This window comes from Pristiophorus japonicus, chromosome 9 (genome assembly GCF_044704955.1).
Source record: "Pristiophorus japonicus isolate sPriJap1 chromosome 9, sPriJap1.hap1, whole genome shotgun sequence".
Lineage (NCBI taxonomy): Eukaryota > Metazoa > Chordata > Chondrichthyes > Pristiophoridae > Pristiophorus > Pristiophorus japonicus.
Window position 1 is genome coordinate 101,785,696 of NC_091985.1, and position 23,033 is coordinate 101,808,728.

Below are 23,033 nucleotides of genomic sequence, written 5' to 3' on the forward strand. Positions count from 1 at the left end.
TGATTCCCAACTCTATGGAGCCGATGTATCTATCTGGCTAAATTTAATTACATAATTACAAGCTACCCACAAATGATCTTCCCAAAATAGTGGAGAATTTACATTAAATAATTTTGCAACTAAAACAGTCTTCCAATTTAATATTCTTTCTTCACAAAGTTTATGGTTACTTTTAATGAACAGGCCACCTAAAAGTAACCACATTATAATTTTAAAACAGGCTAAAGAAAACAATTATCTGTGTAAATAATTTATAAAGTTAGACTGACACATAAGCAGTCAAAACATTTAAGTTATTTATTACTGTTGCATTTATATAAGTCTTTTGATGGAATGATAAATTAAAGAGGAACATGATGTTACCAGAAAACAGAAACTTTCTCAAATAGGAATAGTGATTTTGGAAATGAGTGAGATCAAATAATTAAACAAAATCAGATGCCAAACAAACCAAACAGAAGCAAGATGTGACACGAATGCAACAAGACTGTTATAATCCAAAATAAAGAATCTATATAACATTCACTATTTTCCAGTCATTTTCTTGTGCCTTCCATTGTTAGATTGATTTATGATGCACTAGACACAGCTAGCTTTTTTAGATGGTCCATGAAGACTTGAAGACTAACATCATCAGTCAAGATAGGTGCTCCAGATTCCTAAAGGATATTAAAAAATATCACATCAGAAGTAGATCAAATGAAAATACAATCATGGCTTACTAAAATAGGATTAGTCCTGTGAACCTAAATAATGTAAAACAGTTTCACATAATATTGTTGTTCTTTGACAGAAACGGCTTCTGCCCACGAAGACATATTACCAAATCAATTTTCACACAGCTAATTTTACCTCGTCATTATTGTACTGTGTGTCTGATTCAGTTTAAAAAGGTATCTTCCCCTTTGACTGCTTATAAATTTTGGTACGTACAATTTCTCTAACAAACTATAAAATATTAGGGACAAAAAGTGCCATTGCAGTTAATGTTTTTAACAACTTACCATCTACAAATGGCCAGGTAACACTGCTTTACATCCATTCTCACACTGGATATTGTTAATTATTAAACAAGTGAACTTTATGCTCACTAAAAGGGTTAAACACCAATTTTGGAAATATTGACATGTAATTCAACAGACATTTCAGTGGCTCCAAATAATTGTAACATTAATATCAAAGATTAGGTTTTAGGTTTCTTTTCAATTTCCTCTCAAGATGCTGACTCATGCTAAAAGTACAGTTCCACAGGCCTCCAATACTTCACTCAAATGGTCATTCTTCATGTGTTAATCCTGGACAGCAAGGACGAGCAGGATATTCACCCATGGGTAGCATACAGATGAGCCAATCCTTTCTTAATTAGATACCCACACATATGCATTTTTCAGTACAATTCAACAGATAGTGAGGAGGTATTCTGGTCCATTTTTCCTCTCTCCTCTAGTACAGGGTCATTGCAGCCAGTTGCAGAAACTCTACTGCAATCCCAACCGAGACCAGCCCAGGGTACTAAGAGGCAGTAAATTAGCCAATTATGCTGGCATGAATGGGATGGGAACTGTCCAAAAATTGAAGCAAGACTTTTGGGTAAATATCCGTTGGTTAGGTATATATGTACTAATAAAACCGCGTATATCTAACAAAATCTCTCTCTCTCTCTCTCTCTCTCTCTCTCTCGAGGATACCAACCTGCCCCCATGCATACAAGTTATTATGGGTCTGCGATGGGTTCACTTTCGATAGAAGGAATCGAGCCTAAAAGAAAGAAAAAATCCAATTAGGGTCAACAAAAAACATTTAAAAGAATATTTTCACTTTCTCATGCTGCAAATTTTGGATTGGGTTCGGGTCATCTCCAAAGCTTCTGCCATGACACCGTGTGGTCAGTCAGGGTTGTGTTGTAATTTTTTTTAATGTGTTTTCTCCCCTCCCAGGGCCTGTATTTTTGGCGTCGACAGGCCTCAGCCAAAAGTTGGAGAGATCGCGGTTTTTAAACACAAATCGTCGTGCAACGCCATTTTTTAACGACAGGTGTATTTTGTGGCCAAATGTACCCCCTTAAAAAATGGTGACATTTTATTCTCATTTATTCACTAAAATGACGTTATTTATCAAATAACGACAGGTTGGGGAATTTCTAGCCCTTGATCCTTTTAAAGAATTATGACAAGACCTTGCTTTTTGTCATCTAGAAGAGAATGGATGGCAATCAAAAATTGTCTTCTTTGCAATAGTTTTGTTTCAGCATTTTTTCAAGAATGTGTCCTTTAGACAGATAAATATTAAATAAGATTTCGTACCTGACTGCCACCATGTTCTGTGTCAATATAACGTGGCATTGGGAATCGGGTCTGCAGGATTTCCTGTGCATCATCCAGGGGTGCTTGCAGAAGCTGTTTGAAGTTTTCGTACTCTTGCATATCCTGATATCCAGCCTTCCGCCACTGAGCTATAGTCTAAAGAAAAAGAAAAAAACTTTAGACAATATACACAGCAAATTTCTCTTTTTAGCACACTCAGCAATTTCCCCCCTAATATCTACTTCAAAAATACCCAGAAAAAATTGTTTAGTGCATATGTAGCATTTAAAAACAAACTAAAAAATAGTGGAATCAGCGACTAATCTCTGTTCAGTATTTAAATTACTAGAGATAGTACTGGTAGATCCATTAATAAAGCATTTTCAGGCTGTAGTTCTATACAACTCAATAATATACAAAAGTTCAGTTTGTATTCGTGTAAATCATGAACTGTACTTTTCTGAGCGAACTATACAAATTAACATTATATTTGATCGAAATGTAACCATTGATCAATGTTTATTACTTTGCACACTTTGACAACTTTCGTGCTGTATACAGATCAATTATTAGAGGATGCTACTTTCCCCTGGACCAGGGGACATACCATTCAGCCCAAAGAAAGTAATCTGCTTGTAAGCCTCCGACAAAAATACTCCTTATCCAGCCACTTTGGAAGTGCATCAATAAGACACATATAGGATTTTCTCCAATGTATCTACTTCTAACTTATGTTGTCTCTAGTGCCAGTAAAATCCCAACGAACTTCAGCAAATTATTCTAAACTCTACATCAAATTGAACAGGATACTATACAAGAAACTCTATTAATTGGAATAAAACTCCTGCGAGATGGCTTTTGCTAGACTGATTAGTTATTTTATGGAGAGTAATGATTACAAGGCAGCACCCTGACACAGGAGCTCAGCTGAAATCATACAACAAAAAAAGTGTTTTCCCATATAACCATTGTCTGAAGTTTTCAGTAAGATCAATGCCCTTGAGTTACTCAAAGTATCCTTTCCTCTAAATACAATTCAGTAGGCAATGAGAAGTTTTATTCTATTTTGACCCTTTGGATAACATGGCAGGGTTATTAATTACATCATTCTTAACCAAATGCAGTCTGTGTAAATCTCTGTTGCAACATTTGGCCCAGTCCCACATTCCCTGTTTTCTCAGCTGAAGATTCTTCCCCCAATGCTTTTTGAGGAGTACAGATTGAGGATTGGTGGCTCAACATTTAAGAAGCCTATACAAAACACCAAAGCTATTTATTAGTCATTCACATGGATTGACTGACCTAGAGAATGGCACGGAAATTTATTGAACTCCTTGTTGCTGGGGGCAGGTAGCTGAGGTACCGCTCTCAGGGGTCAAGTTTCTAACACTTGGTCTTGGTACTTTGTTAGAGAAGGTGCAATGGTAGATTAAAGTGTAGGGCGGTTGATGAACAGTGGCGTACATTTAAGGAGATATTTCACAACTCTCAAGAAAAATATATTCCAGTGAGGAGCAAAGGGTGTAAGAGAAAAGATAGCCATCTGTGGCTAACTAAAGAAATAAAGGACAGCATCCAATTAAAAACAAGGGCATACAAAGTGGCCAAAACTAGTGGGAGGACAGAAGATTGGGAAGCTTTTAAAAGCCAACAAAGGATAACTAAAAAAATGATTAAGGGAAGAAAGACTATGAAAGTAAACTAGCATGAAATATAATAACAGATAGCAAGAGTTTCTATAGGTATATAAAACGGAAAAGAGTGGCTAAAGTAAATGTTGGTCCCTTAGAGGCGAGTCCGGGGAATTAGTAATGGGGAACATGGAGATGGCAGAAACTCCAAACAAAAATGTTGTACCAGTCTTTACGGTAGAGGACACTAGCAATATCCCAACAGTGGATAGTCAAGGGGCTCTGGGGGGGGGGGGGGGGGGGGGGGGTGGGGGTGGGGGAGGAACTTAACACAATCACAATCACTAAGGAGGTGGCACTCAGTAAGATAATGGGACTAAAGGCGGATTAATCCCTTGGACCTGATGGCTTGTATCCTAGGGTCTTAAGAGAAATAGTGGCAGGGATTGTGGATGCATTGGTTGTAATTTACCAAAATTCCCTGGATTCTGGGGGGGGGTCCCAGCAGATTGGAAAACTGCAAATGTAATGCCCCTATTTAAATAAGGAGGCAGATAAAAAGCAGGAAACTATAGACCAGTTAGCCTAACATCTGTGGTTGGGAAAATGTTGGAGTCCGTTATTAAAGAAGCAGTAGCAGGACATTTGGAAAAGCAAAATTCAGTCAGGCAGAGTCCGCATGGATTTATGAAGGGGAAGTCATGTTTGACAAATTTGCTGGAATTCTTTGAAGATGTAACGAACAGGGTGGATGAAGGGGAACCAGTGGATGTGGTGTATTTAGACTTCCAAAAGGCATTTGACAAGGTGCCACATAAAAGGTTACTGCACAAAATAAAAGTTCACAGGGTTAGGGGAAATATATTAGCATGGATAGAGGATTGGCTAACTAACAGAAAGTCGGGATAAATGGTTCTTTCTCGGGTTGGCAATCAGTAACTAGTGGGGTGCTGCAGGGATCAGTGCTGGGACCCCAACTAATTACAATCTATATTAACAACTTGGAGGAAGGGACTGAGTGTAACGTAGCCAAGTTTGCTGACGATACAAAGATGGGAGGAAAAGCAATGTGTGAGGAAGACACAAAAAAATTTGCAACAGAACATAAACAGGCTCAGTGAGTGGGCAAAAATTTGGCAGATGGAGTATAATGTTGGAAAGTGTGTGGTCATGCACTTTGGCAGAAAGAAAATCAAGGAGCAAGTTATTATTTAAATGGAGAAAGATTGCAAAGTGCTGCAATACAGCGGGACCTGGGGGTACTTTTGCATGAAACACAAAAGGTTAGTATGCAGGTACAACAGTGATCAGGAAGGCCAATGGAATCCTGGCTTTTACTGCAAAGGGGATGGAGTATAAAAGCAGGAAAGTCTTGCTACAGTTATACAGGGTATTGATGAGGCCATACCTGGAATACTGCGTGCAGTTTTGGTTTCCATATTTACGAAAGGATATACTTGCTTTGGAGGCAGTTCAGAGAAGGTTCACTAGGTTAATTCCAGAGATGAGGGGGTTGACTTATGAGGAAAGGTTGAGTAGGTTGGGCCTCTACTCATTGGAATTCAGAAGAATGAGAAGTGATCTTATCGAAACGTATAGGATTATGAGGGGGCTTGACAAGGTGGATGCAGAGAGGATATTTCCACTGATAGGGGAGACTGGAACTAGAGGGCATAATTTTAGAATAAGGGGCCGCCCATTTAAAACTGAGATGAGGAGAAATGTTTTTCTCTGAGGGTTGTAAATCTGTGGAATTCGTTGCCTCAGAGAGCTATGGAAGCTGGAACATTGAATAAATTTAAGACAGAAATAGACAGTTTCTTAAAACGATAAGGGAGTAAGGGGTTATGGGGAACGGGCAAGGAAATGGACCAGAGTCCATGATCGGATCAGCCATGATTGTATTGAATGGCGGAGCAGGCTCAAGGGGCTGTATGGCCTATTCCTTCTCCTATTTCTCATGTATAGCTCTTGTGACACTGGCTATGTCTGATCTACAACCAAAATTGAGATGAACAACTTATGAAAACAAAGTTGACTTTTCTAATTCAGAAAAAAAAGTTAAACAAAGTAGTTAAATATATTTAGTGTCCAATGCTAAATAAAAAGATTTATATTCATGATTTGATGCTTTTGTATTTCTATCAAAATATAAAGCAATTCCATGTACTTCATTGTAATTATATCATTGAAGCACTGACCACACTTGATCAGCTCCGCTGGGCAGGCCACATAGCTCGCATGCCAGACACGAGACTCCCAAAGCGCTCTATTCGGAGCTTGTCCACGGCAAACGAGCCAAAGGTAGGCAGAGGAAACGTTACAAGGATACCCTCAAAGCCTCCCTGATAAAGTGCAACATCCCCACTGACACCTGGGAGTCCTTGGCCATAGACCGCCCTAAGTGGAGAAAGTGCATTCGGGAGGGCGCTGAGCTCCTCGATAATCGTCGCCGAGAGCATGTAGAAAACAAGCAGGCAGTGGAAGGACGCGCGGCAAACCAGCCCCACCTACCCCGTCCCTCAATGACTATCTATCTACCCTGTGGCAGGGACTGTGGCTTTCGTATTGGACTGTTCATCTACCTAAGGATTCATTCTAAGAGTGGAAGCAAGTCTTCCTCGATTCAGAGGGCTGTCTTTGATGATGAGGAATTGGTGTGAAATTATGCAAACTCTAGAGGGTTGACTGATATTTTTCAGAGAAACACCAGAAAACAAATCCATATAGACAGCATTACAATTTTCTGAAACTATTTCATTGAACACTAACCTCTCCGTGATAGATAACAATCTGGAAGAAAGTGTCCATGAGGAGTATTCGGTCTGGTAAGATGCTGCTACTGTCCAAAAGCACTGGCTGAAGACAAGGATGAATGAATAATTACAATCATTAGTTAATACAAACAAGAACTTGGTTACATAAATACCAAAACATAATTAAGCTCCCAAGCATGCTCCAGAGGAGATGGAGGAGGCAAGTGCTCGGGTGGGCACCCATCCCTGGCCGAATGGCCTCCTCCCTCCCGGTCCCCGCACCTATCCCTGGCTGAATGGCCTCCCGGTCCCCGCACATATCCCAGGCCGAACGGCCTCCCAGTCCCGAACCCCGCACCCAACTATACCCGAAAGGCTCCCCCCCCCGCCCACCCCTCCTGCTGCTGCTGCCCGGGCATCTGCTGCACTGATTTATTTACCTGCGCCGATTTTCTTAACTCACCAGAAGGTTTTTCTACAGAGGCCACATATGCTGGCTTAAGAAGAACTGGAGTAACTCTGAACTGGCCAAATTTGCTGAACTAGCCAGAATTGGCACGGGTGGCAGGTTACACCCTCTTTGACTCACAAAAAAATTAACCTAAAACAATCTTAACTAACTGAGTTACGCTGGTGCAAACTGGGGAAACTTGTATTCTTTTAAACTTAGGCCAAAAAAAGCAGTGCACGCCAAAATAACGGCGCAAATCACTGGGGAAAATTGAGCCCTATAAAAGTATTGGAGAATATAAAGATTGGTGTCCACTTTTGGCTATGTACTTACAACACAGAAGGTTGTGGAACCAGAAAAAAATATAAACTGACAAAAACCATGAAATATGCAGAACACGTCACTAGAATACAGTGCACAATATGTAACTGGATACGAACCTCCTTACATGCATTCCAATTTTCCTTTATTCCTCAAGGGATTGTGTTTTAAGCTGGATTACAGTTCCATGGACTACAATTCCATGGGCTCCAGTCCCCTCAGATAACTCGTCTAAGTGGCCATTGTCATGTTGGGCTCAACAATGAATGGCAACAGGCTGTTCTACCATAGGGACAGGCATCACAACTGAGCCAAGCCTGATTGTCAATGCACATGCAATTCCACCATGAGTTGTTGGGTAACAATCAGGAACAACCACCCTGACTATTTCACCCTTACCAACCCAGGTGCTTAGGCCAATTATACATTGCACTGTCATTCTGGCTGAGATCAAGTAACACCACAAACTGGAGATCTTCCAGATTTAATCGGTTTTAAAACTATGCTACATAAAAGTTGTGTATGCAAGACATAAATAGGGTAATCCTTTTGAGTATAAAGACTTCAGAATTCAATTATGTAGTATCCTTCACTTGTGGAATAAACTTGATAATTAACAACTTTTTATGCATTATTTAAGTACCAAATCTCACCTCAGGGGGGCCATGGAAAGAGTAAGAGTAGAGAATAGGCTGAACCATGATGAGAGACTGAGTTAGATCTTGTCGCATAAAATGATGGCGGTAGTACGACGATTCATCGGGGCTATTATTGAAAACTTGAAGGAAAGGAGACCTTCTCAGATGGAACATAAACTAAAATGACAACATAAAATAGTTACTCAAAGCATCACAGGACAAGTCAGAGTACATTTGTGCCCCTATAAAATCACACACAAGAAAGCTATCCAGGCTGAGCTTTAGAGTGACAGAATTAGCATCCAAAAGGAAAGAGGAATGATGCCTATCTCAGTGGAGGACCTGGTCAGGTCAGTTGAGCAGATCCTTCTGCCTGGGAGACATGATGTGATGGATCCACCAGCAGCCTTTTGTACCTTTTCCAAATAGCTATTCTTCATGTGTGAGCCTAGACAGTTTTGGTAGACCATTCGTCCATTTTGAGAGGGGATGAAATCACATCCAAGACTATTCCGTAACCCACCAGATGTTCAAGTACACGCACATTGCAGGAGAGCCACTAGCTGATTAGAAGCAGGAACCCTGGCTGATTTGTCCCCATCCTTAGGTTAACTGTAGCATCCCACCACAGCTATGGCTGAGATCAGCCAACTCAGTATTACAATTATAATTATAATGACCAACTGAGTCAACAAGGGAGCTTTCAATTTTTAAAAGTATTATTAGAAGTAATTTATGTTTGCTCTCAAAAGGCACTCTCCACCTATTTGAAGGTGGCTGCAACTAAATCTTCAAGAATAGGTTTTGAGAAGTTACTGTAGCATGTTTCACGTACACCTCTTGGTTTCAGGTCAATTTCACAGGTTATTCTGTCAACCTGCAGAAGACCCTTTTTACATTTTAGGACTGTAATGTTACAGAGCAATTCCTTTTATTATCCTATTTACCTGTGGATAAAGGGAAAATGTTTCCGAAAGTCTGAAGGAGTTAGGATCATCTTTGTGGAACTGACCAAATTTCTGACACTGATGCAAAAAGGAGGAGAAAGTAATTAGTGGGTTATAGTTGATACAGTCTCAATTTAAAACTAGTCAACTGCCTTTTTGGGTTGAACACAGGTAGTGGGTGTCCTTACCAGTCGGATTAACTGCCTGTCCAACCAACGAAGTACATCAGGGCCTTCCTCAGACTCAGCCCTAAAAACTCCCAGTCTTGCCATCAGCACAGCTGATGCTTCCTGATCAAATGCAGCTTCTATGTGCTGGAGTTGACTCTGTGCATCTGCCCAGCTAAGGATCAAAATAAGTATTAACAGCAGGCAAAATTTCACTGCGGACCCCTCTCGCCATTTCCAATAATTCGGTTTCAATTGTAAAGTAAAGTTTAGAATGTAATTACAATAAATGCAGCAATTTTATATTGGAAAACAGAGGGATCAAGTAAGTTAAAAAATGGCCATTTTTTCCTCCACTCTCCCCTCCAATGCCAGAATCGACCCTGCTGCATAGGCACAGCCAGGAAACTCTTGTGATCTGGATTACATTACTGTTGGCCAAAGTGGAACAACAGGAAATTAGCAGGTATAACATCTATAGTGGGAAAAATGTTCAAGAGGATTTATGGAACTACAATATTCAGTAAAAGAGCAGAGGTAACAGGAGAATGTATTAGCATGTGCTGTTTGAAGCAATATTCTTTGAGGATTAGTGGAGAGGACTATCCACTGGAAACATAATTTTCTTGTATTTTCAGAAGCCATTTGATAAGGTTTGAGACACAGGGGCCAAAACTGCCCCTTTCCTTAAGGCCTCTTACCACCAGAAATCGGCGGTCACGCCGCAGAGTGCAATGGCTGCCGATTTTTCGTGGAATGGCCGCCATTTTGAAAATTCCGCTCCTGCTGTATCCCGGCGGTGACCCACTCCCCCCACTACTGCTCCGCTGTTGCCGATCCATCCTAAGTGCGTCATCAGAGTGCGCACCGGTGATGTCTTCTCCCCGCCTGATGATGAAATTCCGCCGAAAAAAATCTTGCTGCCGCCGCTCGGTACCACCAGAAACTTTTCTGCTGGTGCACTAAGCTTGGAGTGTGCTCAAAATCGCGGTGCAGCTGCCATTAAAGGAGAGGACCTACTGCCTCGGCCGCCATATTTTCTTTCCTGTTGGCCGACTGCTGTGTCGGGAGAAGACCGAGGGAAGGCCCAGGTGAAAAATGAAAGTTCCAGGAAAGGAAATTCAGGCTCAAACCTGTGAGAGGGTAAACCTCTGGGGGGGGGGAAACATATCCGACAGATTTTCAACAGGACAATTTTTGGGGTAAATCTGCAGAATTTTGTGTGAATTATTTTAAGCATTCATTATATTACAAAACTTATTTTTAGTACGCTGTTCTTCAATTACTGACTAAACAAGATGGTGGCTGTTTTCAAAAATATAGTGAGCAATGTCATTCTCCTCCTTGCTAGTTGGTTTATTGGCAGTTTCTTGTTGATTCTTCATTGGTAATTTTCTTGCATACTAGTTTTTAAATTGGTAGTTTTCCTGCCTGGTTACTAATATTTGAGGCAAACAGTATTGTTTAATTAAATAATTTGTCGCTTTTTTATGAATGATATTTGAGTCAGTCAGGTGCAAATAAGATGGACACTTTGCATGTGTGACACTATGAAGTATGCCATGTGGCACTTCCAAGTGTGATTTATATTTTCCCCACACACTACAGATGTGCACTAGACACAAAACCTCTAATTATTTAGATTTGTTAATATCAAGCCAGGTGACAAATGTAAGGAAGACTGATAGAATTCTGAAATGGGCTAAAAACAGAAAATGCTGGGAATCTTAGCAGGTCAGGCAGCATCTGTGGAGAGAAAGCAGAGTTAATGTTTTGGGTCGATGACCCTTCGTCAGAACTGACCCGACATCGACCCGAAACGTTAACTCTGCTTTCTCTCCACAGATGCTGCCTGACCTGCTGAGATTTCCAGCATTTTCTGTTTTTATTCCAGATTCTAGTATCCGCAGTATTTTGCTTTTGTATCATCATCATAGGCAGCCCCTCGAACCGAGGATGACTTACTTCCACATCAAAAAGTTCACAGGTGTTTCAATGAAGGACCTAAAATTCCAGGTCCGAACTAAATCTTGAAGGGTGGAAGATGCCTGTGCTTGGATTTTTTTTAACGTGTGGGGACTGTTGCACACCAGCCACCACACGGGCTTGACAGAGCTAGGTCTTGGCCCAGTAGCAAGGATTAACCAAGACGACTGGAGACCTGCTCTGCTGCACGGACCGAGTGCGCACACATATCACAGTGTGGCTGGCCCGTGCTGCCCCTGGGCCCTCGCCTCTTCTGGGCCCCGAACTCACCCCTCCCCTGGGCCCCGATCACGTCCCTCTACAATCTCTCGCTGCTCCTTCGCCCCGACCTCGCCGCTCCTGCTGTACCTGCCCACGCACCAATCACCGACCTGGATCTTGATGACGTCCCTTTTCACTGCCGTTGCCCTACTGCTCCAGCACGTGCTGCACCCTGGAGTGGTATGCCATCATGCTCCTCCTTCCTCTCCCCGGCCTGCTCCGATAGTGCTCGCAGGCCGGGGGCCACATAGACTGCTGGGCCAGGGACATCACGCTGCTCCTTCCATTCCCCGGCCTGCTCCGATGGTGCTTTTGTATATAAATGGGCTAATGACGGTTGCATATTTTTTAATGTAGAATCATTTGCGTTAGTACAGCAAACAAGCATATCCACAATAGAGATGGTTTAGGATTAATGACCATCTACTGAAAGTATCTAGTCTGTGAGACAGTTAGGAAACCTAATAAAATACTGGGCTAGATCTCAAGAGCATTTAATTACAACTTGAAACAGGTCACATTCCGAAAACTGTCCACAATTTTGGCCACAATGTTACAGACTGTCTAAAAAAAAAGCAGCAGGGATGATTCTGGGACTTAGGATTGCAAGTTAGAATGATTGATTCACAGAACTGAACAGGCTTTCATTGGAGAAAACTGATTTAGATAAGCCTTTAAAATGATGAGAAACAGACAATATAGATCTAAGTAGGTTAGAGAAGTGACAGACAAGTACAACATTAACAAAGCCGAGTGCAACTTGAATTAAAGAATTACCCCGGAGAAGAAAAGTGACTATTATGGTTTAAAGCAGAATCAAAATATTGTACAATAAGATTAAAGAGGCTGCATAATACACGTATGCATTAGAGGACCCACAGCAAACTTACTTTCTGGCTACTGTAGTAACTCGGATGCGCCTCTGACTGCTGGAATGTTGGTAATGGGTGACAAACTGAATAGCACCACGTCCTCCCTGAGGGATTGGTGCATTATGCTGCAAAATTATAGCACAAGTTGAACAGAAACTTTACATCACTGAAAATCAAAGAGTGTACTTTTTAAATAATACATTTAAGTATGTATTTCAGAATCAGCACAGAACTCATTATTATTGTAGGGCTTATTTAGCATACTGATGCACACAAACAATTAAGCCATTACACGACAAGCGACATTTGAAATGTTGAGTAATATGCTTATATGATATTCTTAATTCTTCATCTTTGTAAGCACTAGTGACGAGCATATAACCACCAGCATTCCACTCTATTCCATTGTCCAACCTGTTCTCTCTCTGGACACACCCACATTTGAAAGGACATAATCTTGGGAATGCAACCAGAAGCTGGTAAATTTACTTCAACTGAAATCTACCGATGGAAATTTGAGAACTTTGCAGCTCTTGGCCCCAAGTTTCCACATGATTTGCTCCTGATTTTTTAGGAGCAACTGGTGGAGAACGGAGTATCTTAGAAATCAGAATTCTCCACATTTAAGTTTTCTGCAGTTCTAGTCAGGTAGAACAGTTTCACTTTGGAACAGAATTTTTTTTTCAAAAGGGGGCGTGCCCAGCCACTGACGCCTGATTTAAAAGTTTCCACAGTGAAAATGTACTCCAAATTAACTTAGAATGGAGCAAGTGAAGATTTTTGTAGGCTTGAAAAAACCTTGTCTACACAGTAAAAAAATCAGGCGCAGGTTACAAATTAGGCGTCGGGAACGAGGTGGGGGGGGAGGGGGGGGGGGAAGGGAAGTCATTAAATTCTACAATAAATCCTTAGTTATACTTATACAAATATTATACAAATAAATGCAACCTGAATAAAAATTTATAAGCAAAGAAAAGATTAAATAAACCATGTTCCTACCTGTGTGAAAGTGCTTCAGGCAGACCTTTCAGGCAGCGGTTTGCTGTCGGGACCGACCGACGGCAGGGGGAGGGAGGGAGAGAGAAAGCTGCAAGAAGCCTCAGTACTTGAGGCAGCCGTTTGCTGTCGGGCCCGACCGACGGCAGGGGGAGAAAGCTGCAAGAAGCCTCAGTGCTGATCATGGAAGGGCAATGTTAAAAATTGAACAGCTACAAAGAATTTGAATAGTCTCAAACAAGTGCATGTGTCCCGTTTATCAGTCTATCTTTAATTACAGAATGCACTCCCTCACTCTCAAACACAGAAATATCAAGAAAATTAAAATGCAAGCCTTTAAAAACAAATTTTTACTTTTTCTGCAGCACTTTTTAAAATGGCCGAGTGCCAATGTTTACTTCAGACTGCGTGTGCGCGAATGCTCCAACGTGCACGCGCAGGGTTGCCGGCACGAAAAAAACTCATTTAAATTGTACCCGCCCCCTCCTACTTACAAAATTGGCGCGAGTGGTAGGCTCCGCCCCCTGTGCGACACGCCAAGCAGACATCGAGCTGCAAAGCGCTCGAGAATAGCGCGTTTTTTTTCATGCGTCGTTTTCGGCGCGAAAAACGGGCGCCCAGCTCGGAGGGGCGCCTGTTTTTCCGCGTGTGGAAACTTGGGGCCATTGTTACTAACCTTAAATATACATATGAAATCAGTCAGATTGGTTTCACTATGATCAACTGAAAGATCTGGTTACTTAACAAGTAGCTTACAAGGAACTCCCACGGCAGTATAATTTTTGAGAAATTTCAGACCAAATTAATAGCTTGCATCTATCTTACTACAGAAAAGAGAACTTGCATTTATAGAACACCAAACGGTGGTGAGGCGTTGGAGCAGGGTGGAGTGGTCAACCGTGTCGAAGGCTGCAGACAAGTCAAGAAAGACTAGGAGAGATAGTTTACCTTTGTCACAGTCACAAAGGATGTAATTTGTGACTTTGATGAGTACTTCGTACTGTGTCGGAACGGAAACCTGACTGGAGGGATTCAAACATTGAGTTGCGGGAAAGATGGGCATGGATTTGGGAGGCGGCAACACGTTCAAGGACTTGAGAGGAAAGGGAGGTTGGAGAAGGGGTGGGAGTTTGTAAGGACAGAGGAGTCGAGGCTTGTTTTTTTGAGAAGGGTGATGACGGCAGATTTGAGGGAGAGTTGGACAGTACCCGAAGAGAAAGAACCGTTAACAATGTCAGTTAACATGGGAGCCAGAAAAGGAAGTTGGGTAGTCAGCAGTTTGGTGGGAATAGGGTCGAGTGAGCAGGAAGTGGGTCACATGGACAAGATGAGCACGGAGATTGGAGAGAAACTGGAGAAAGATCGAGTTCAGGGCCAGAGCAGGGGGTGGGGGGGGAACCTTACAGGAAGTTTGGCCCGCTGGGCTAGGGGAAGGAAGGAAAGTGGCGGAAGTGGCAAAGGCAGCTGACCCGATTGTCTCAATCTTAGAGACAAAGAAGTCTATGAGCTCCTCATACTTGCTGTCGGAGGTGAGGGTGGAGGAGACAGGGAAGAGGGGTTAAGAAGACGGTTAGCCGTTGAGAATAGAAGCCGGGGTTTATCTTTGCATTCCAGAATGATTCTGGAATAGTGAGCAATTTTAGCAGACGAGAGCAGTCCCAATAATGCTTTATGTGGTACAGCCAGATGTGGTGCTGAATGGCTAAACAGTTGTCCGCCATATACATTCAAGTCAGCGTCCCTTGAACTTAAGGGATCGAAGATGAGGGCTGTAGAACAATAACTTGCATTTATAAAGCTCCTTTAATGTAATAAAATGTCCCAAGATGCTTCACAGGAGAGTAATCAAGACAAAAACTGACACTGAACTAAAGAAGTAAACATTAGGACAGATGACAAAATACTTGGTCAAAGAGGTAGGTTTTAAAGGAGGAGAGGTAGAGGTTTAGGGAGAGAATACCAGAGTTTAGGGCCTGGACAACTGAAGGCACAGCCGTCAATGGTGGGGCGAAGAAAGTGGAGAATGCACAAGAAGCCAGAGTTGAAGGACGTAGTTATTGGTGAGTTGTAGATCTGAAGAAAGTTAGCGATAGGGTGGGGTGAGGCAATGGAGGGATTTGAATACAAGAATGAGAATTTTAATATCGAGGCGTTGGTGGACCGGGAGCCAATGTAGGTCAGTAAGTGCAGAGGTGAATGAGAATCTGAGTTAGAAGGAGGGTTTATGGAGGGTGAAAGATGAGAGGCCGGTCAGAACTGTGAAATACTGTACAACACTTTTGATGTCCATACAGTTCCAAAAACATTCTATTTTAAAGCTCTATAATCCTAAACTAGTGTCATTTTACATGGGTTAGAACTCAGTTTGAGAATAAAGTTTCCCACTTTATTCAAATGTTAATATTCTACCTAAGCATAGCACACTGATGTCTCAGACTGGCAAAGTGTACATTCATATCGAAGACTCCCTTTCTGGAAAGTTCCCATTTCTGGGCACTTTTCCCACAGGAAGCAAGGGAAGGAAATTTAGAGGGTAAATTACACTCAGGCACTCTAGTTTAAAGGTTAAAACTATTAGCAGAAGCACAAGAACTGGTCACCCATCACTCTTCTCAACCAGGATACAATATATGGAGAGCCAATAGTAGGAAGGCAGAAAATGTAAAGTAACATACAGATTTTTTCTGTTCACGTTTCTGCACTTTAATCTTATCTTTAATATTTGAAACATAAATAACCTATCATTGTTTTTTTTCCCCAAAATATGTGAAGAAGAAGACAGGCTGTGCACTGAAGCACTAATACATGATTCTGTAGAAGTGTTTAGATGCTTCCCTCAACATCTTAATCACAACCACTTTCCTGTGGGAAAGGGAAACATTTGAGAAGCAGTCAATCCTATGCTGAATGTATTCACCTCCTATCATTGAATTTGGGCAGAACAGGTTAGCCTCAGTTGGTGAATCAGCAGAGAAAGAGAGTGCTACTGTCACATCAAAGAGGAAAAAAATGTTGACCATGCTAAAATTTTAATGGACAATACCTGCAGTTAACAAATGCTGCATCCAACACTAGAGGGTTTATTTAAACTTTTAAAAAATCAATAAATTGATTCATAGCAATTAGACAGACCTTGGTGCAAATCTGATCGATCTACAGATCTAATAACCATTCCAAAGTACAGCATCCTAATCTTCAATACACAAAAGAAAAGATGGGGGGATTTGCCCATCATAGGTCATCCAAAAAAAACCTCAGTTTCCTTATCACATCATCTAACTGTATCTTAAATAAATCAAAGGTTTTACTTCCATGAACATATTTGGAAGACCTTTCTGCCTTAAATTGCCCTTTACCAATTGCACACACTTCCTTGATCTAGGCTTATTAGTTCCCTAATGTTGTAAATAAAACTAAACACAGCGCTCAAGCTGTAGATTATCGGGTCTCTCATTTGATGTTTGTGGAATCTTGCTATGTGCAAATTGGTTGTTGCATTTGTTTACAGAACAGGGATACCTTTTTTTTTGAATGAACAGGCATTAAAAAAGGAAATCATTCACAATAAAGTACATTGTGATCTCGTGAAGACATAAGATGCAAACTCCTTTGTTTCACATAGCACCTTTTGGGGATATTATTCAACTCCTTTTATAGATCCCTGGCTGCTTCTTCCGACTCAACTAATACCAATTTAGTATCATCTGCAAATTCAACCAGTTGGCATTGATTTTCTGAATCAAAAATGTATTAGGAACAGATACTTGAGAAACTTAACTCAATATTTTCCTGACATCACTTCCCTAATAAGAACCCACTGTGCTCTTTCCTTCAGCCAATTTCTTATTCATATCCAAGTTTTGCCCTGGATTCCCAGTCCTTTCAGTTCAGTAGCAGGCTGAAGTTTCTAGCTGAGAAAGACTTATAAAGCTGGAGGGAATTTTCATCCTGACATTTTTGCACAAGAGAAAGCTCAGCATGGCTCACCTGATTTACTACTTCAAAGTAGATCGCCAGGGTAGTGCAGGGATCCAAGCTGCAAACTTTCCACTGGCATGTACCACCTATACCCAGCTCCTAAAAGGAACAAAAGGCTGTGAAAAAGTATCCAAATACATATCTGTCTGAATTGTCCATGTACGCTTCAAATTCTCAGTGTAAAAAATACCTTGGAGCACATCAAATCTGCTACAGAAAACAGATTTGTTACTTCAAGTAGTATTCAGGTAATTAACATTTGCATTGATTAGAAAATTTAGAAAAAAATGTGACGTAGTTTTAAATGGTTTTAATTTTAACCTGCCATTACACACCGCCTAGAGAATCCGCACATTGATATTAGTCTTCCCATGAAACCAAGAGAGAAGTAGGAGATGAAAAATTTTGATTATCATGCTCTATCACTGTCATTATCTGGTGTTCAAAGCTGTGGGTTTTAAAAAATCAAAAGATAAATTAAAAGCTTCATTATGTGCTTTTTGTTTTCTACTCAAAGTCAAAATCATCAGCTGGTCATTTAAAAACGAAACACTAGCCCCATGTTAACTAATAGTTACATATTCCATGTACCTATACAGAATAAACACAAACTTACATTCTCAGACACAGAAGGGCCTTTGGAGTTCAGAGACACACAGGTCCCAATTGCTCCAGCAATCTTCAGTTCTCTGGTTGTCTAAAGGAAATAAAATATTTTAGAGATGGGAGTCAGTTCAGTGACTGCATAATCCTCTTTATCATAGCTCCATTCCTGAAACAAAAACAAAAATTAGTCAAATGTAAAGTTTGGGATTATAAGTAGCCTGTCATTATTCTCAAATATATTGGGTCCTCGACTCCATCCTGCAGCATGCTACCCACCACCATCTCAGCAAAACTCCAGCCCGGCATGAGGTAGAAAAGGCCATTCGACAACTGAAGAACAAGACCTCAGGAGCAGATGGAATCTCCGCCGAAGCACTAAAACATGGCGGAGAAGCATTATTGGCACGGATGTGGTGTATTTGAACTTCCAGAAGGCATTTGACAAGGCGCCACATAAAAGGTTACTGCACAAGATAAAGGTTCACTGGGTTGGGGGTAATATATTAGCATGGATAGTGAATTGGCTATCCAACAGAAAACAGAGAGTCGGGATAAATGGTTGATTCTCTGGTTAGCAACCAGTAACTAGTGGGGTGCCGCAGGGATCAGTGCTGGGACCCCAACTATTTACAATCTATATTAACGACTTGGAAGAAGGGACTGAGTGTAACGTAGCCAAATTTGATGATACAAAGATGGGAGGAAAAGCAATGTGTGAGGAGTACATGAGAAATCTGCAAAAGGACATAGACAGGCTAAGTGAGTGGGCAAACATTTGGCAGATGGAGTATAATGTTGGAAAGTGTGAGGTCATGCACTCTGGCAGAAAAAAATCAAAGAGCAAGTTATTATTTAAATGGAGAAAGATTGCAAATGCTGGAGTACATACAGCGGGACCTGGGGGTACTTGTGCATGAAACACAAAAGGATAGGATGCAGGTACAGAAAGTGATCAGGAAGGCCAATGGAATCTTGACTTTTATTGCAAAGGGGATGAAGTAGAAAAGCAGGGAAGTCTTGCTGCAGCTATACAGAGTATTGTTGAGGCCACACCTGGACTACTGCGTGCAGTTTTGGTTTCCATATTTACGAAAGGATATACTTGCCTTGGAGGCAGTTCAGAGAAGGTTCACTAGGTTGATTCTGGGGATGAGGGGGTTGACATGAGGAAAGGTTGAGCAGGTTGGGCCTCTACTCATTGGAATTCAGAGGAATGAGAGGTGATCTTATCGAAATGTATAAGATTATGAGGGGGCTTGACAAGGTGGATGCAGAGAGGATGTTTCCACTGGTGAGGGAGTCTAGAACTAGAGGGCATGATCTTCGAATAAGGGGCCGCCCATTTAAAACGGAGATGAGGAGAAATTTCTTCTCTCAGAGGGTTGTAAATCTGTGGAACTCGCTGCCTCAGAGAGCTGTGGAAGCTGGGACATTGAATAAATTTAAGACAGAAATAGACAGTTTCTTAAACGGTAAGGGGATAAGGGGTTATGGGGAGCGGGCGGGGAAGTGGAGCGGAGTCCATGATCAGATCAGCCATGATCTTATTGCATGGCGGAGCAGGCTCCAGGGGCCGTATTGTCTACTCCTGTTCCTATTTCTTATGTTCTTATGAATACATGATCTCATTTCTCTCTTTTGGAAGGAGGAGAGCATGCCGGGGATCTCAGAGACGCAGTAATCGTGACCATCTTCAAGAAAGGCGACAAGTACAATTGCGGTAATTACAGAGGAGTTTCCCTGCTGTCTGCCACAGGGAAAATCATCGCAAGAAACCTCCTCAATTGCCTTCTCCCTGTGGCTGAAGAGCTCCTCCCAGAGTCGCAATGCGGTTTCCACCCACTAAGACGCACAATGGACACGGCAAATCCAAGAGAAATGCAGGGAACAGCACCAACCCCTGTACATGGCCTTTTTTGACCTCACAAAGACCTTCGACACTGTTAACCATGACGGATTATGGAGCGTCCTCCTCAAATTCGGCTGTCCTCAGAAGCTCGTTACCATCCTGCGCCTGCTCCACGACGGCATGCAAGCCGTGATCCTGACCAATGGATCCACCACAGACCCAATTCACGTTCGGACCGGGGTCAAGCAAGGCTGTGTCACTGCACCAACGCTTTCCTCGACCTTCCTTGCTGCAATGCTCCATCTCACCCTCAGCAAGCTCCCCGCTAGAGTGGAGTTAATCTACAGAACAAACGGGAAACTGTTCAACTTCCGCCGTCTCCAGTCCAGATCCAAGGTCGTCCCATCCTCGATCATCGAATTACAGTACGCAAACGCCGCTTGTATCTGCGCACACTCAGAGGCCAAATTCCAAGCCATCGTCGACAACTTCACCGAAGCGTACGAGAGCATGGGCCTTACACTAAACATCCGTAAGACAAAGGTCCTCTACCAACCTGCTCCCGCTACGCAGCACTGCTTCCCGATTATCAAAATCCACGACGAGGCCTTGAACAACGTGGACCATTTTCCATACCATGGGAGTCTACTGTCAACAAGGGCAGACGTCGATGACGAAGTCCAACACCGCCTTCGCTGTGCCAGTGCAGCTTTCGATCGCCTGAGGAAGAGAGTGTTTGAAGACCAGGACCTCGCATCCAGCACCAAGCTCATGGTCTACAGAGCAGTAGTGATACCTGCCCTCCTATATGTTTCAGAGACATGGACTATGTACAGCAGGCACCTCAAAGCACTGGCGAAGTACCACCAACACGGTCTCCGCAAGATCCTGCAAATCCATTGGCAAGATAGGCGCATCGTCGGTGTTCTCACTCAGGCCAACATCCCCAGCATCGAAGCACTGACCATGCTCGATCAGCTCCGCTGGGCTGGTCACGTCATCCGCATGCCTGACACAAGACTCCCAAAACAAGCGCTCTACTTGGAGCTCCAACACGGCAAGCAAGCCCTAGGTGGGCAGAGGAAACGGTTCAAGCACACCCTCAACGCCTCCTTGAAAAAGTGGAACATCCCCACCGACACCTGGGAATCCCTGGCCCAAGACTGTGCAAAGTGATGAAAGGCATCCGGGAAGGCGGCGAACACCTGGAGTCTCTAAGTCGGGAGCAAGCTGAAACCAAGCGTAAACAACTGAAGGAGCACATGGCAACCCAAGCACCCCACCCACCTGTTCCTTCAACCACCATCTGCCCACCTGTGATAGAGACTGTAGATTCATGCATCGGACTCATCAGTCACCTGTGAACTCATTTTTGGTGTGGAAGCAAGTCATCCTCGACTCCGAGGGACTGCCTAAGAAGAAGATTGGGTCAGAAAATTCTTTAATGGATTGGCTGTTAAAAGTTCAAAAGTCGTGAGTTGTCACCCAAGACAAATGTCTTTACAAACTCCTTCAGGCAGGAGAGTAACGTTGCTGCCTCCTATCAATACACTGAATGACCTTGGTATTTGAGATAATAGACAACATGGGCACTCTCTCTGGGGTGGAACAATCTACCAACAAAATGAAACCGCATCAAAATGGACCCAAATTAATTTGTGGGCCTGCTGATTCAAATCGGCAACATCTAAATTACCAGATTACTGTATTATTAAAAAATCAGACACCATACATTCCCATACTTTAAGATCCACGTGACAGAAAATCATTATTTATTTCTGGTAGAACTGCACTGGAATTCTGAAGTAAGGGCCAGGAATTTTTTATTCCCGCTTGTGGTCCCTTTCCTCCATTGTCTCCTGTCCTACAGGTAATGGATTCCACAATGCTGCAAACCCTCCATCACCTCATCCTAGTAGCCATGTGCGAGCTCCAAGTGTCAGCAGACTATATTCATGGCAGAGCGTCTAACCAAGCCTGGTCTTGTCCAGATAGATTCTAATAGAGGTCTATGGACAGCAATCAGGAGTAGAAACTCTGGCTGAATTTTCTTCTTCTCTAACCCAGAGATGATGAGGTCAGTTGTTGCTCTCCTGCCACTACTATGCTGGTATACAGCTTTTGAATCAAACGACGGATAACTGGCATTGATCGAAAAGCACCAATCTTATTGCCAGGATCACACAACATCACAAACTGTAATTCTAAATTTGCAACTGTTTATAATACATTCTGAATGGAATTGAGATTATAGGCTTATGATCACTCGTGTATTGCTCACACATACTGGGCCGAAAATTGCGGCCTCGCCGGGTGCGTACGATGTGCACATACACCCGGCGAGACATGTGCCGAGAACCAGCTTTTCCAATCTGTCAAAATTTCTTTTGACAGATCGAACGCATCCCCACAGGAAGAACATTCATGGGGCAGAGATTGGGCTATTTAACCAACTCTTGCCCAGAGAATGTCCTTCAAACTCTTAGAGCCTACTTTTACCAGTGCAAGAGTTTTAAAAACATAGAAAAATTAAATTTAAGCATTCATTTTTATATTAAAAACCCTGTCCATTAAGGCAAGTTTATTTTTAACCCTATTAAAACACATTAAAAAAAAATTCCAAAAAATATTTTTTTTTCTAAAACTTTTAATTACATTCAATTTCAATTCATTTTAAATATGTGAGGTGTTTTTTCATTTATTGTTTCTGGTTTTGGGAGGGGTTTTCTCATTGAAAGTAATGGGACCTCATTAAATCAGAGCTCCCATTATCAATGAGAATACTACATAGTGATTGGTGGTCCAGGCCCACGTGATTCCAGGATACGTACGTATCAAGAAGACATGTCCCTGTACGCTGCACAGCAAATGGAGGCCTTCGACCAGAATCCTACGTTCGTCCGAGACCACCAGATATTTTCATAGATTTTTTTGTGGATTGGAAGCATTGGTCTGCAGGAAGCCTCCGACCGCAATTTCCTCTCCATTATGTATTTCACAGACAGTTTTTATTCTGTTCTGGGCGTTTTAATGCCAGGAACTGATGTCATGGTGCACACGACATCGATGAACAAGCGGGCTTGTATAATAGGATTAATGACAGCGACTTAAAAATTAGAGGTGTCAAGTGATGATACAGAGCCAGATAATAGGAGATAAGTCAAGAATTTAAACTCAATTTGAAATAAATATTTAATTAATGTACTAAATAAATTAGCACAAAAATGGCAACTTCCAAAAATGGAGTCCTTTCTATTAAAAAGTATAACTT

General features: G+C 42.0%; 1 protein-coding gene across 2 annotated transcripts in view; it reads right to left on the reverse strand.

Moving 5' to 3' along the window:
* Positions 1–279: 279 nt before the first annotated feature.
* The window catches only part of LOC139273156 (protein transport protein Sec23A), a 52,991-nt gene continuing 30,237 nt past the window's right edge, over positions 280–23,033 (reverse strand). For both annotated transcript variants that reach the window (XM_070889656.1, XM_070889655.1), the window contains exons 11-20: positions 17,924–18,004; positions 17,317–17,406; positions 12,352–12,458; positions 9,236–9,389; positions 9,048–9,125; positions 8,116–8,277; positions 6,707–6,793; positions 2,304–2,459; positions 1,693–1,758; positions 280–659 (exon numbers count right to left, since the gene is read on the reverse strand). In XM_070889656.1, coding sequence (XP_070745757.1) covers positions 570–659; positions 1,693–1,758; positions 2,304–2,459; positions 6,707–6,793; positions 8,116–8,277; positions 9,048–9,125; positions 9,236–9,389; positions 12,352–12,458; positions 17,317–17,406; positions 17,924–18,004 — 1,071 coding nt within the window. In that variant the 3' untranslated portion in view covers positions 280–569. The remainder of the gene's footprint in view (positions 660–1,692; positions 1,759–2,303; positions 2,460–6,706; positions 6,794–8,115; positions 8,278–9,047; positions 9,126–9,235; positions 9,390–12,351; positions 12,459–17,316; positions 17,407–17,923; positions 18,005–23,033) is intronic.